The sequence below is a fragment of the Anomaloglossus baeobatrachus genome, chromosome 5 (genome assembly GCF_048569485.1).
Source record: "Anomaloglossus baeobatrachus isolate aAnoBae1 chromosome 5, aAnoBae1.hap1, whole genome shotgun sequence".
Taxonomy (NCBI): Eukaryota; Metazoa; Chordata; class Amphibia; order Anura; family Aromobatidae; genus Anomaloglossus; species Anomaloglossus baeobatrachus.
In genome coordinates this window covers 270,331,546-270,344,102 of record NC_134357.1, presented here as the reverse complement: position 1 = coordinate 270,344,102, position 12,557 = coordinate 270,331,546, and the positions used below count along the sequence as shown (strand labels likewise).

The 12,557-nt window shown below is 49.3% G+C and overlaps 1 protein-coding gene across 3 annotated transcripts in view; it reads left to right on the top strand.

Annotated features, from left to right (window-relative positions):
• Nucleotides 1-438: 438 nt before the first annotated feature.
• Nucleotides 439-12,557, top strand: part of SLC43A3 (solute carrier family 43 member 3) — a 61,630-nt gene continuing 49,511 nt past the window's right edge. For 2 of the 3 annotated variants that reach the window (XM_075349466.1, XM_075349464.1), the window contains exons 1-3: nt 439-481; nt 871-916; nt 6,605-6,775. In XM_075349466.1, the coding sequence (XP_075205581.1) occupies nt 6,610-6,775 (166 nt within the window). In that variant the 5' untranslated portion in view covers nt 439-481; nt 871-916; nt 6,605-6,609. The remainder of the gene's footprint in view (nt 482-870; nt 917-6,604; nt 6,776-12,557) is intronic. The other variant, XM_075349465.1, reaches the window with a different exon arrangement.

The window sequence follows — 12,557 nt, the reverse complement described above, 5'->3', positions numbered from 1 at the left end:
CATTTCAGACTCAATGAATGTTACAGGGTAAAATATTTTTACCTGGAGTGCCCTCACTTTTATCACGAGTGTAGCTTTCAAAGAAATGTAATTCGTACTTGTTGCAGCTGATGGAAACAGGAAGGAAGAAGAGTTGGGTGACAGATGTGGTCACTTAATAGTGTGTCACACTTATACTTGTCTCGTGAAAGTAAGAATATATATAAAAACAACAAAAAAAACAAAAGATCAGCAAAATGTAGCCTATAAAAGCCGGAGAAAGGCATAAGAAAATAGGAAACCCAAGAATTTCAAGGGAAAGTGGTGAGCGTGGTGACGGGAGGATGGGTGGGGGGGGATGAGGCTCACATTGTATATACAACTGTGATGTAAGCAGGATTAGTGTAAGCAAAAAAAGTGTGGAAATCTTCAGACTGACTGCCACAACGGATATGAAATGGCTTGTATTATATAGTGGGAACCTGGGGAGAGGCTTCTGTCTGTAAGTTCTTCTTGTCTAATTGCTCCTCAGCATTATTATTGTTATTCATGCCGGGGGGTTTTTGGTTAATGTGTTTCTTGTTTTCACTAGTTAGGGCTTAAGAGCACATTTAAGTGCTTCTAATAGCAGTTAAAAAGTTTTTTCAGAGTTAAAATACCTGTTTTGTTTTAACAGCATTATGATTGATTATGGGCTGTGTTTGATCTTGTAAGGTATCCTTATTTAAGCGAATGACGCAGTATCAGACACAACCCATGACCTGGAGTGGCTGACTTTTTTTTACATCTGATTTCAAAAACGTTTTTAGGTACTATCCTCCCTTTTTACTCTTTTTTTAATTATACATATTACAAATACTGACTTCCAACTCCCTTCTTTCCTTCTTTAAGGAGATATAACACTGAAGGAAGAAGAGACGATTGACCAAGAAGACAGGTTTGGCATTTTTTTAAATTTATTTCTTGTATTAATATAGAATCACATTATTCCATGCGTCAACAAATTTCGTAAATTTTGTGACATGTTAATATGAAGAGTGGCAAATGTAGGTAGAAAAGCAGGCAGGTAAGCTGTGCAGATAGATTTAAAGGGGCTATCCAGTAAAAACAAGGTAATAGTGAGCTGCAAGGTAGGTGAAAAGCTGCTGATAACTGACCCACTGCTGCAAATCACACCGATTGGTATTTTGGGCAATTTCTATCCTCAATAGGGAATGGTTATCCTTCTTACACAATGGCATAGTAGTTTAGGTGCCCGAAAACCACTCCATTCATTCTCTATGTTCTTGTCAGAAAAAGCAAAGCGCAGTGCAGCCCCATAGGGAATGAATGGAGTGCCGCTCTATTTTAACAGGGATGAAAGTCCTTGTACTGTATATTTATCTGGATACCACCAACCAACAAGTTATCTTATATCCTGTGGAGGAGAAATAACTTGGTTTTACCGGATAGACAACACAGTCACAATTCTCATTCCGGTAGGGTGGAGAAAATATTTGAGAATCAGCTCTAAATAGAAATGTTATATTTAAAAATGCAAAAAATGATCCAATGTATCGCCCCGTGCTCGGCAGCCGAGCCGCTTGGATCCGGACCTTCAGTGGGTGGCTCGAGGGTCTCCGGACCCGGGGGTCCTGCGGTCACGTCAATCAAAAAAGGGTTTGCGGTTTGGGGACGTAGGTGTACGGCTAAGTTTGTGACGCCACCTACGGGATGTGGTGAAGGTGGACACCACCGCTGTAGTTACGGGGCACCCGGGAGAGATGTTGCGCAGCAAGTTGTTAACCTCTCCATGGGCAGTGATGGTGGCCCCAGGACCCGTTGGGGGGTGTTTGGCGGTACAGGGAGATGGGCGGCCGGAGGGCACTGATGTACTCACTGTTAGCAAACACACGAGTCTCTGGTAAACCAAGGTGATGGTGGTCGGTGCCTGCAGCCGGCTGCAGTCTGGTCCCCCACCCGGTTGGTGGTCTCTGTCTTTCTCCTGCACCTGTTTGTGATGGTGGACTACCTGCGCTTTCAGCTTCAGGAGTCCGCTCCCGGCTTGTGGTTGCCTGAGGAGCCCTTTTGCCCGCAGACGCTGGCCCATGGGATCTCTGTGCCGTGACGGTGGCTTTCTATCCCCCTTGTTGGGCTGTTGCCTTCAGTCGGGACTTTGGGTGGGACAGGACCTCTAGTCCTGGCCGCAATCAGTTAATTAGCTAGCCCCCAGGAGCTTCTGGACCTAGCTTCAGGGTCTGAGTACCCCCCTTTGTGTTCCGGTTTCCGAGTCAGTTCCCCGGCGGGCCACTTCCCTGTCCCGGTCCACCACGGTTCCACCGAGCCGTCTTCCCGGCTCCTGCAGACAGAAACCGCCGTCTGCCTCCTAGCCAGCAGTACCAGGGCTCCTACCCTGTCAGTTTGGGTCCTTCCTCTGCTGGAGCTGCACACAGCTCCAGCCCACACACCTCTCCACTTGACCTCTAGACTAGAACTCTAGAACAGAACTCAACTTTCCCGCCTCAGGCTGTTTGAGACTCCTTGGTGGGCGTCTTCAAACCGCCTGGTTCCGCCCCCTGGTGTGTCCATCAAGCACTGAGGGAGGTGACTAGGGTTTTATGTGTTTGGCTGCTGTCACCGGTTAGGGAACGGTGTAGTGCGGGGCCCTATCTGTGACTACCTGGCCCGGCCAGGGCGTCACACCAACATCATGTAATACTTTGATAAACTTGAGTTTTTGCAGCATTTTTGGTGAATAAAAGTAACTTTATTAAGCACTAGCTGTAGTACCCGGGTGTTGCCCGGGATAGTAACTGTCTCTGTCTTTCTCCCAGTCTCTGTCTGTCTGTCGCTGTCTGTCTGTCACGCTGTCTGTCTCTTTCCTTGTCTGTCTGGTTCTATCTCTCTGTCTGTATTTGCATCAGTCTATCTGTCTCAATCTCTGTATCTGTCTGTCTCTCTCTCTCTCTGTCTCTTTGCCCGTCTGTCTCTTTGCCCGGCTGTCTCTTTGCCCGGCTGTCTGTTTCTAGGTCTGTCTCTTTCCCGGTCTGTCTCTTTCCCGGTCTGTCTCTTTCCCGGTCTGTCTCTTTCCCGGTCTGTCTCTTTCCAGGGCTGTCTCTTTCCAGGGCTGTCTCTTTCCCGCTCTGTCTCTTTCCCGCTCTGTCTCTTTCCCGCTCTGTCTCTTTCCCGCTCTGTCTCTTTCCAGGTCTGTCTCTTTCCAGGTCTGTCTCTTTCCAGGTCTATCTCTTTGCCCGGCTGTTTCTTTGCCCGACTGTTTCTTTGTCCGGCTGTCTCTTTCCAGGGCTGTCTCTTTCCAGGGCTGTCTCTTTCCAGGGCTGTCTCTTTCCAGGGCTGTCTCTTTCCAGGGCTGTCTCTTTCCCAGTCTGTCTCTTTCCCAGTCTGTCTCTCTCTGTCTGTCTGTCTTTTTCTGTCTCTCTCTATCCGTCTATCCTATCCAACTACTGACTGTTGCTATTTATAGCCATTCAGTTTAATGGCTGCAGGATTTTTGTAGAGTAACTAGAAAGGACAGGGTTACATTTTCCCACCCAAACATAGTCTATGACGTTCCCTGAGTTACATGGGGTGTCTGTCGTGATTGTACATGTGACGGTGCGGATTCCTTTAGCGGACATACACACACACACACACACACACACATACACTGAGCTTTATATATTAAATTTACTGTAGGTGTGCCGCCCCCGTGGGAGCAGCAGAGCTGCTCGGATCCGGGTTCGCTATGGCACGAGGGTCTCCGGACACAAGGTCATGCGGCCACTCAAATGAAAGGGGGTGTTTACAGGGGAGTTGATGTATAGTTCGTGACGCCACCTGTGGTGTACCGTAATTTGGGAGTACCGCTTCTGCCGTTGGGAGCACCTGGGGTGATGAAGTGGAGCAGTAAGGTGTCGTAGCCCTCCACGGGTAGGGGGATGCCCTCGGACTCGGTGTGGTGGTGCTGTGGGATGCAGGGGTCACTCTCGTACTCACTCAGTTCATAAGCAGACGCTGACAACCGGGTAAACCAATTCTCTGGGTACCGCTGCCGCTGAGGGGAGCTCGTCCGGGTCCCGTCCCCTATAGTGTTGCCTGGTGATCCGTGACCAGCCTCCGAGCACTAAGTTTAACTTCAACTTGGTGGCCCAGTAGTATGGAACTTGCCGGGCCCCGCTCCTCACTGTGGCCAATTGTGGGAGCTTGCTCTCAGGGCTCACGCTTGGGATTTTCTGGACAGTTTTGGGTTAGAAAGTCCTATACCCCTCGTTGTGCCCCGATTCTGGAGCGGGTGGGAACGGATGAATTGTCGGATTGCCTAAAGCTACTCCTCGACCTAGGGTCCGTGTACCCTGTCATGACTTTGGTTCCGGACCGGTGATAGTGCCTGGCTGCCGGCTGTCCTCCTCGACAGGTCCTAGCAGCTTGCCACAATCCCCTGCGACCGGGGGACTCCTCTAGGCCCAGACCACCGTCTGCAACCTAGGCAGCTTCTCGCGGAGCCACCGCTCCCGACTTACTCTCTCTCACCCTCTCAGCTTTCTACTTCCCTCAACTCAACTCAATTGACTGACACTCCTCACCTCCTCTCCCTGACCCCCCAGGTGGGCGACTCTATTCCACTCAAGCCATCCACTGGTGTGCCTGGTGGGTGTGTTGCAGGGTGTATCTAGGATTTGATTTGCTGTTGGAAGCAACACTACTAAGATAGGGACCCAGAGGGAGGTGGAATACCGCACAGAAGGGCAGTTTGTGCAGTACCCTGTGACGACCTGATAGTCCAGGGGCGTCACATAGGCAAAACACACATCTAATCTGCCACAAAAAATGCACCTAACAAGCATCACAAAAAAAAAAATCACAAAAATTACTGCAAAACCTGTTTTTAATGCAGTGCTTTTTAGTGCCAAGAGAGCAGGTTTTGGCTGCAGAAATAAACGCTGAAAAAGCTGCGTGCTAACATTACCTACTGAGGACTTCAGGTCCAGAGAAGGACTTGGGTATTTTGTTGGGAAACAATTTTTTTTTTCTCCAAAAGCATTATTACCTCTTACAAATTACTTGTAAGGCCACATCTGGAATGGGATCCAGTTTTGGGCTCCACATTTTAAAAAGGGCATTAGGAAGCTAGAGTCAGTTCAAAGGCGGGCAACTAGACTACTACAAGGAATGGAGGCCTCACATATGATGACAGGTTGGAAAAGTTAGATTTGTTTAGTTTAAAAGAAAGACGACTCAAGAGATCGCATTTATATGTATAAATTAAATACATGTGTGGTCCATATAAAGGACTGGCACATGACTTATTCCTTGAAAAGACAATACTAAGGACTAGGGAGCACTCACTGCTTGTGGAAGAAAGATTATTCCAGCAGCTAAATAGGAAAGGGTTCTTTACAGTTAGAGCAGTCAGACTGCAGAATGCCCTACCGCAAGAGGCAGATGGTATGACAGCTTCCATAAAAATACAAAAATATATCCGGCACACCACAATGTTAAAGAGGAATCTTAGGTTTGGTTTGAAAAAAATGATGATTTACTGTGTATATACAAGAAAGTCCGTCCAACGTTTCGATCCAAAAGGATCTTTCACAGGGACAATGGGACTAAATGTATAAAAGGATTGTCGAATCGCATCAGTACAAGTAATGATGGTAATCAAAGTATATGGGAAGAATGCGTAAGCGTTCTCAGTAATATACTTTGTGATATGGTGCTGAGGGAGTGTCCATCAAGGACGTGTTGTGATGTTGTGCACGACGAGGGGATATCCGAATCACTGGTACTAATTAATGTTAGTAACACAATATCGGATGAGAGGTCCGATCATGTGACAGAGAGATGACGCCAAAGCAGTTCTTATGCAACGTTATCAGGGAAGGAGGAATCTCAGTAATCGTTGGGGGATTAATGCTAGACACGGAGTAGGTCTCTAAGGGTCACTGGTCTGTGCGTATCGCAGGGTGTATATCTGGTCTGTACATTAGGGTATGTTGGAAAGACGTATAGTGGTTCTCTGCAGGTGAGAGGTCCAGTTTGTCTGAGAGATTCCCTTATAGAATGCACTGCATTCTATAAGGGAATCTCTCTTAGACAAATGTCGTGCACGACATCACAACACGTCCTTGATGGACACTCCCTCAGCACCATATCACAAAGTATATTACTGAGAACGCTTACGCATTCTTCCCATATACTTTGATTACCATCATTACTTGTACTGATGCGATTCGACAATCCTTTTATACATTTAGTCCCATTGTTCCTGTGAAAGATCCTTTTGGATCGAAACGTTGGACGGACTTTCTTGTATATACACAATAAATCATCATTTTTTTCAAACCAAACCTAAGATTCCTCTTTAACATTGTGGTGTGCCGGATATATTTTTGTATTATTGGACTTATTATTCCAGAGCACCCCCACGTGGAGCGAGCCAGGTCTATCTCATTAATATAGCTTCCATAAAAAGTCTGTATGCTTTTCTCACAACAACTAGTATTGTGGGTTATAGTAAATAATCTAGCCATAGATAATGTATAACTGGTGGAGAAAGGGTAAAGTTGATGAACCTGTGCTTTTTTTCAACCTATTAACTGTTAAGTATCTGCTGTTTGTGATGATTGTATTCACTCTTCTTTCTCTCCAGCAGAGATGCGTTGCAAGTATGTGCTGACTCTGATCACAGGACTCGTAGAATGCATTTGCTTTGCGGGGGTCACCTTTGGGTGGGCATCCCTCGTATTTGTGCTAAAGAAGGAGAATTACTTTCAGAATCTGTGTTTGGACCAATGGAATCAGACCACCAATGCTACTGCTGGTAAGTAAGACATAATGGCAGACGCTTGTCTGCTAAACTGTATTTTACAAATACTTAAAGGGAACCTGTCACCAGATTTAGGGCCTATAAGCTGCTGCCACCACCACTGGGCTCTTATATACAGCATTCTAACATGCTGTATGTAAGAGCCCAGGCCACTGTGTAGAACATAGAAAACACACAACAGTCGGATGGGTGGCGCCGTTTTCTGGGTCCAGTGCCTCCCCTTTCGGCCATGGACATAGGCCCAAAAACTGGTGACAGGTTCCCTTTAATATATATGTGAAGCCCCGCTAGTATGTGTCGGTGCAGTACCTTCAGGGACTCCACGTGGATGGAACAGTCTGGTCACAGGTAGGGAACCTTCTTTTCTGATTGTCGTGACGCCACTCTCAGTATTGCGGTCAGCGGGGACCGCCACTGCAGATCAAGGGATGCCTGGGGCTGATGGTGGGTGCAGTCAGTATATTAGCCCCCTGAGAGTGAGGCAAGCCCCAGGCCCCGGTGTATGTGTGTGGGACCACAGGTCGCAGAATGACTCAAACACAGTCCAAGAAGTCTTTCAACGTGTTTACTCACTGTTTGGAGGTCACGGTGAGATGCCCGGGCGACACTGTGATAACCAGGTTGAACCAGGAATTCCAGGAGGCCGTTCTGAGGGTAGCTGTCCACTCGCCCTCCTTGCACTCTTTTTGTTTGGGAGGATCCCTTGCTTGAAGCGTGGTAGGATTCCTCCAGGGAAGCTGTTACTAGCCTGCTCCCCTCTCTCTGGCCCGTCTGCCGGCAGCGTGGCCTTGGTGGGATGGCTTCTGGCCCTGTCCCCTTATGGGCCTGGTGATTGCTGCTTGGCTCGAGCTCTGTGTAGTAGTGGTGAGGGCATAAAGTACCCCCCACCTGTAGGTTAAGCAGCTCTGGATGATTTGCTGCCTGTACTGGGGATCTGTTTCCCCTTGCGTGCTCGGATACCAGGATCTCCGTACTCAGCCACCTCTCTCTCTGGATGTCTTTCAGGCCGACCCACGGTACCCTTTCTCCCCCGCTTTCAGCTACTGCACTCCTCAGGACCCGTCTGACACGAGAGCCCCTCTGCTCCCTTCCACCTCCAGCTCCAGACTCCTCTCACTTCCTCTCTGCCCTGCTTCCTAGCAACCAGCCTCGGAGCACACCCCTTGCTGGGAATTGAAAGTTAACCCCTACTGGCTACCCAAGGGTCCCCTCTAGTGATGTGGGAGACCTGGTCGCTATGTGTTTGTATGTGCACCTCATCCTGGCCTTTGGAAATTACCTGGAAGCATTGTCCCCGCATGGGTGCAATACTCTGTGGTGCCTGACCAGGTCAGGGGCGCCACATTCCCCCTTAGTTATCATCAGCACGTCCTCGGGCTGCAAAGACAAGAGAAAAAGGTAAATACAAACTTTTCCCACACAGGGGCAATCATTTACATTTAAACATACCAGGTACCATTCCACCACCAACCACCCACATGTCCGAACCCCACCCAAAAACCTCCAGGAGGTAGGTCGCCGGTCCTTTTGGTGACCAGGGCTGGGCCATCACATTCCCCAGACCTTTCCTCCAATCTTCCTCTCCTGAGGAGAGTGGTGTAAGGTAGGCCCCATAAACAGGCGTACCCGCTTCCGAGTGTTGGAGGGCAGGCCCCAGAAACAGGCGTGCCCCCTTGTTGGTGCAGAGCCATGCCCCTCAACAGGCAGACTCTGTGGTTGATACCAAGGAGGTAACTTTTTACAATGCAAAAGTTTGTGGTTAAAGCCAGTTCATAACCGGTGGTCCATTTTTTTTTTAAAGTGCACGTGAACTAGTGCAAAGAAAACATTTTAAAGAGGTCTCACAATAGTCCTTGTGGGCACATTTCACTTAAACGTTACCTAACTGTAAACAGGTTAAACATTACATTTCATACCGTCACTTTGAACTAAACTGTACTTTCTCTATAGCGTAATGGGAGCTGACCAAAGTTGCTGCGGGTTGATCTACGCAGTACTATACTGTCATCTGTCTGAGGTTGTGTCCTCCCACCCGATGTATGTGTCTCAATGTGAATAATGGGTGTACTGGGTATTGATACCAGTGCATGGTCTTCTGCTTCAGCTACATTTGGCTCTTCCAGGTTCTGAACAGGTTCTTCTGGTTCTCTTACTTCTCTAGATTGAGGGAATGTAATGACTGGAATAACTACTGCTCCATTGTATTGAGGCCAACTTGCTGGGAAATCTCCAAGTACAGTATGGATCATCTTTTCTTTTGGTTCTTGAACTGGCAAAGGGTTGGGAATTTCTTCAGGGATTCTTAGTTGTTCAGGACATTTCTTTAGGCGATCTCTAGAAACGACAGCTGTTGTTTTTCCTCCATCTTTGCTGATAAGGCATGTCTTTTCATTGCTAAGCGTCGATGGTAACACAGTATAGGGTTCTTCTTCCCAGTGATTGTCAAGTTTATGACGTCTTCTCTTCCTTTTGAGAACTATATCTCCTGGCATCAAGGGAACAGCAGGTGCTTTTCGATTGTAGGCCTTTTCTTGTTTCTCACGCTGCTGAGTCAGGCTTCGCTCCACACACTCTTGTACTTTCTTGTATTGGGCTTGGCGGTTGGAATCCCAATCAGCACCTTGTAGATGGTCTTCAGGGGTCTCAACTCCCATTTCCAGATCTACTGGCAATCTCCCTGGTCTGGCCCTCATCAGGTATGCCGGTGTGCAGTTCGTGGAACTCACAGGGATGTTGTTATACATGTCCACTAGATCGGGCAGTTTTTCCGGCCACTGACTTCGTTCTTCTAGTGGGAGCGTCTTCAGAAGGTCGAGAATGATGTGGTTCATCTTCTCACACATGCCATTGGTCTGGGGATGGTAAGGCGTAGTACGGATCTTCTGGCAGCCGTACAGGTTACAAAACTCCTTAAACACTTCAGCTTCAAAGGCTGGTCCTTGGTCAGTGAGCACTTGATCTGGATAGCCATGTGGTCGACAGAAATGTGTCTGGAACGCTTTGGCTGCAGTCTGACCTGTCAAGTCCTTGACTGGTACTACCACCAGGAATCTGGAGTAGTGGTCAACCATAGTGAGAGCGTAGTTGTAGCCTTGTCTGCTGGGTGACAACTTTACATGGTCCAGGGCCACGATCTCCAGGGGCCGTTTAGTTTGGATTGGCTGGAGTGGTGCTCTCTGGCTGTGCTGGTCTTTTCTTCTAAGATTGCAGGGCCCGCAGTTTCGACACCACTTCTCTAGGGCAGATCTCATGCCCACCCAGTAGAATCTTACTTTAAGTAGGGCCTCCAGTTTCTTCCAACCAAAGTGGCCTGCACCATTGTGATAGGCTTCTAGCACCATCCTCGTATCCTTCTGTGGTACAATCACTTGCCACACCTTCTCATGTGTCCTCGGGTCAATGATGCTCCTGTAAAGTTTGTCTTGATAGATGAATAATCGACCCCTCTCTTTCCATAGGTACTGTGCCTCAGGTGGGGCTCCTTTGTCAAGGCTGGCGCCAGGCTGGCTGATCAGTTTCTTTACCAAGCCTACCGCTGGATCATTTTCCTGGGTCTCCTTCCAGTTGTAGTGAGGTAGTGGGTTCAGGGTCACTGTTTTGCTCCATGGCGATGGAACGCTGGCAGCTCAATCTCTTCAAGATCATCTACATCTTCACCCTCGTCTGCTAGGTGAGGCATCCTGGACAGAGCATCTGCGTTGCCGTTCTTGCGGCCAGCTCGATACTTGACAGTAAAGTCATAATTCGCCAGCCGGGCTACCCAACGCTGCTCCATGGCACCCAATTTAGCAGTGTCCAAGTGGGTCAGGGGGTTGTTGTCCGTGAAGACCGTGAATTTGGTGGCTGCCAGGTAGTGCTTGAACCGCTCTGTGATAGCCCATACCATGGCCAGGAACTCTAGCTTGAATGAGCTATAATTCTCCGGGTTTCTTTCAGTAGGCCTGAGCTTCCTGCTGGCGTAAGCAATCACACGCTCTTTGCCTCCCTGCACCTGTGAAAGCACTGCTCCCAGTCCCACATTACTGGCATCTGTTGTGAGGTAGCGTGGTCGGCTGCGCAGCAGAAGACACGGGATCCAGGCATCAAGGTTCATAACAGCCGGTTTAATAGTCACAAGAGTCCATTACAATACATATGTGCCTCTCCGGCAGAAACTCAGGAAGTTGTATTCACTCCCTCCCACCAGGCACACCCCGCCCTTGGTCCTGTTTCCTTTTAACCCTTCGTTCAGTCTGTAGGGAAACAGCATGAACCCTGGAGTGGAGTTGCTTTCTATCATGAAGTGAGCACAACCGGGGTGAGACATAACGGCCGTCATAGATAACCCCGGTCACCTTCTCACATACCCCCCCCCTCAGTTCAAGCGTGCGGGGTTGAACTCCCGCCATCAAACATGGGCCGCGGGACAAGGCATCGGCATTGCCCAGCAACCTACCGGCCCGGTGTTCAACCGTAAACCGGAAGTTCTGCAGAGAAAGGAACCACCGGGTAACCCGGGCATTCCGTTCCTTGGCGGACCTCATCCAGACCAGCGGAGAGTGATCAGTCACCAAGCGAAACTGCCGTCCCAGCAGGTAATAGCGTAGGGACTCCAAGGCCCACTTGATCGCCAGGCACTCCTTCTCCACTACGCTATAATTCCGCTCGGGAGGGGTGAGCTTCCTACTCAAGAAGGTGACGGGGTGTTCCTCCCCCTGAACCACCTGAGACAGCACTGCCCCCAGGCCGACCTCCGAGGCGTCAGTCTGTACAATGAACTCCTTCCGGAAATCAGGGTTGACCAGAACGGGCTGTCCGCACAGGACCTCCTTCAGGGCCCGGAAGGAGTCCTCGGCCTGCAGAGTCCACCGCACCATGACGGACTTCTTGCCTTTGAGAAGGTCCGTCAAGGGGGCTGATAGTCCCGCAAAATCCTTTACAAACCTCCTGTAGTACCCCACGATACCCAGGAAGGCCCTAACCTGCTTCGTGGTCAGGGGTCTAGGCCACTTCTGGATCGCCTCAACCTTGTTAATTTGGGGCTTAATCACCCCTTGGCCTATCACGTAGCCCAAGTAGCGGGCTTCCGTGAGTCCCAACGCACATTTCTTGGGATTGGCTGTCAATCCGGCTGTTCGAAGCGCGTCCACCACCGCTTGTACCTGTTCCAAGTGGGTCTGCCAATCGGAGCTGTAAATAATGATGTCATCAAGGTACGCTGATGCATACGCCTGGTGAGGTTCCAGCACCAAGTCCATCAACCTCTGGAACGTGGCCGGAGCGCCATGTAACCCAAAAGGCAAGACAACATAGTGGAAGAGACCCTCCGGCGTAACAAAAGCGGTTTTCTCCTTGGCGGACTCCGTCAGTGGCACCTGCCAGTACCCCTTGGTCAGGTCGAGCGTGGTAAAATATCGCGCCTGTCCCAGCCTATCAATCAGCTCATCCACCCGGGGCATGGGGTAGAGATCGAACTTGGATATTTCGTTCAATCTCCTAAAGTCATTGCAGAACCTTAAGGAGCCATCAGGTTTTGGTATTAGGACAATGGGACTAGCCCATTCACTCCGGGATTTTTCGATGACCCCCAGGCGTAGCATTGTCTTCACTTCCTCCGATATGGCTTGTCTTCGAGCCTCCGGTACCCGGTATGACTTCAGGCGTACCTTCTGGTGAGGCTCGGTGACAATGTCATGTCGTATCAGACTGGTCCTACCGGGCAGCTCGGAGAAGACATCGGGGTTCTGCTGAACCAGCCGTCTGGCCTCTCGCCTCTGTTGCTTGGTGAGGGCTTCTC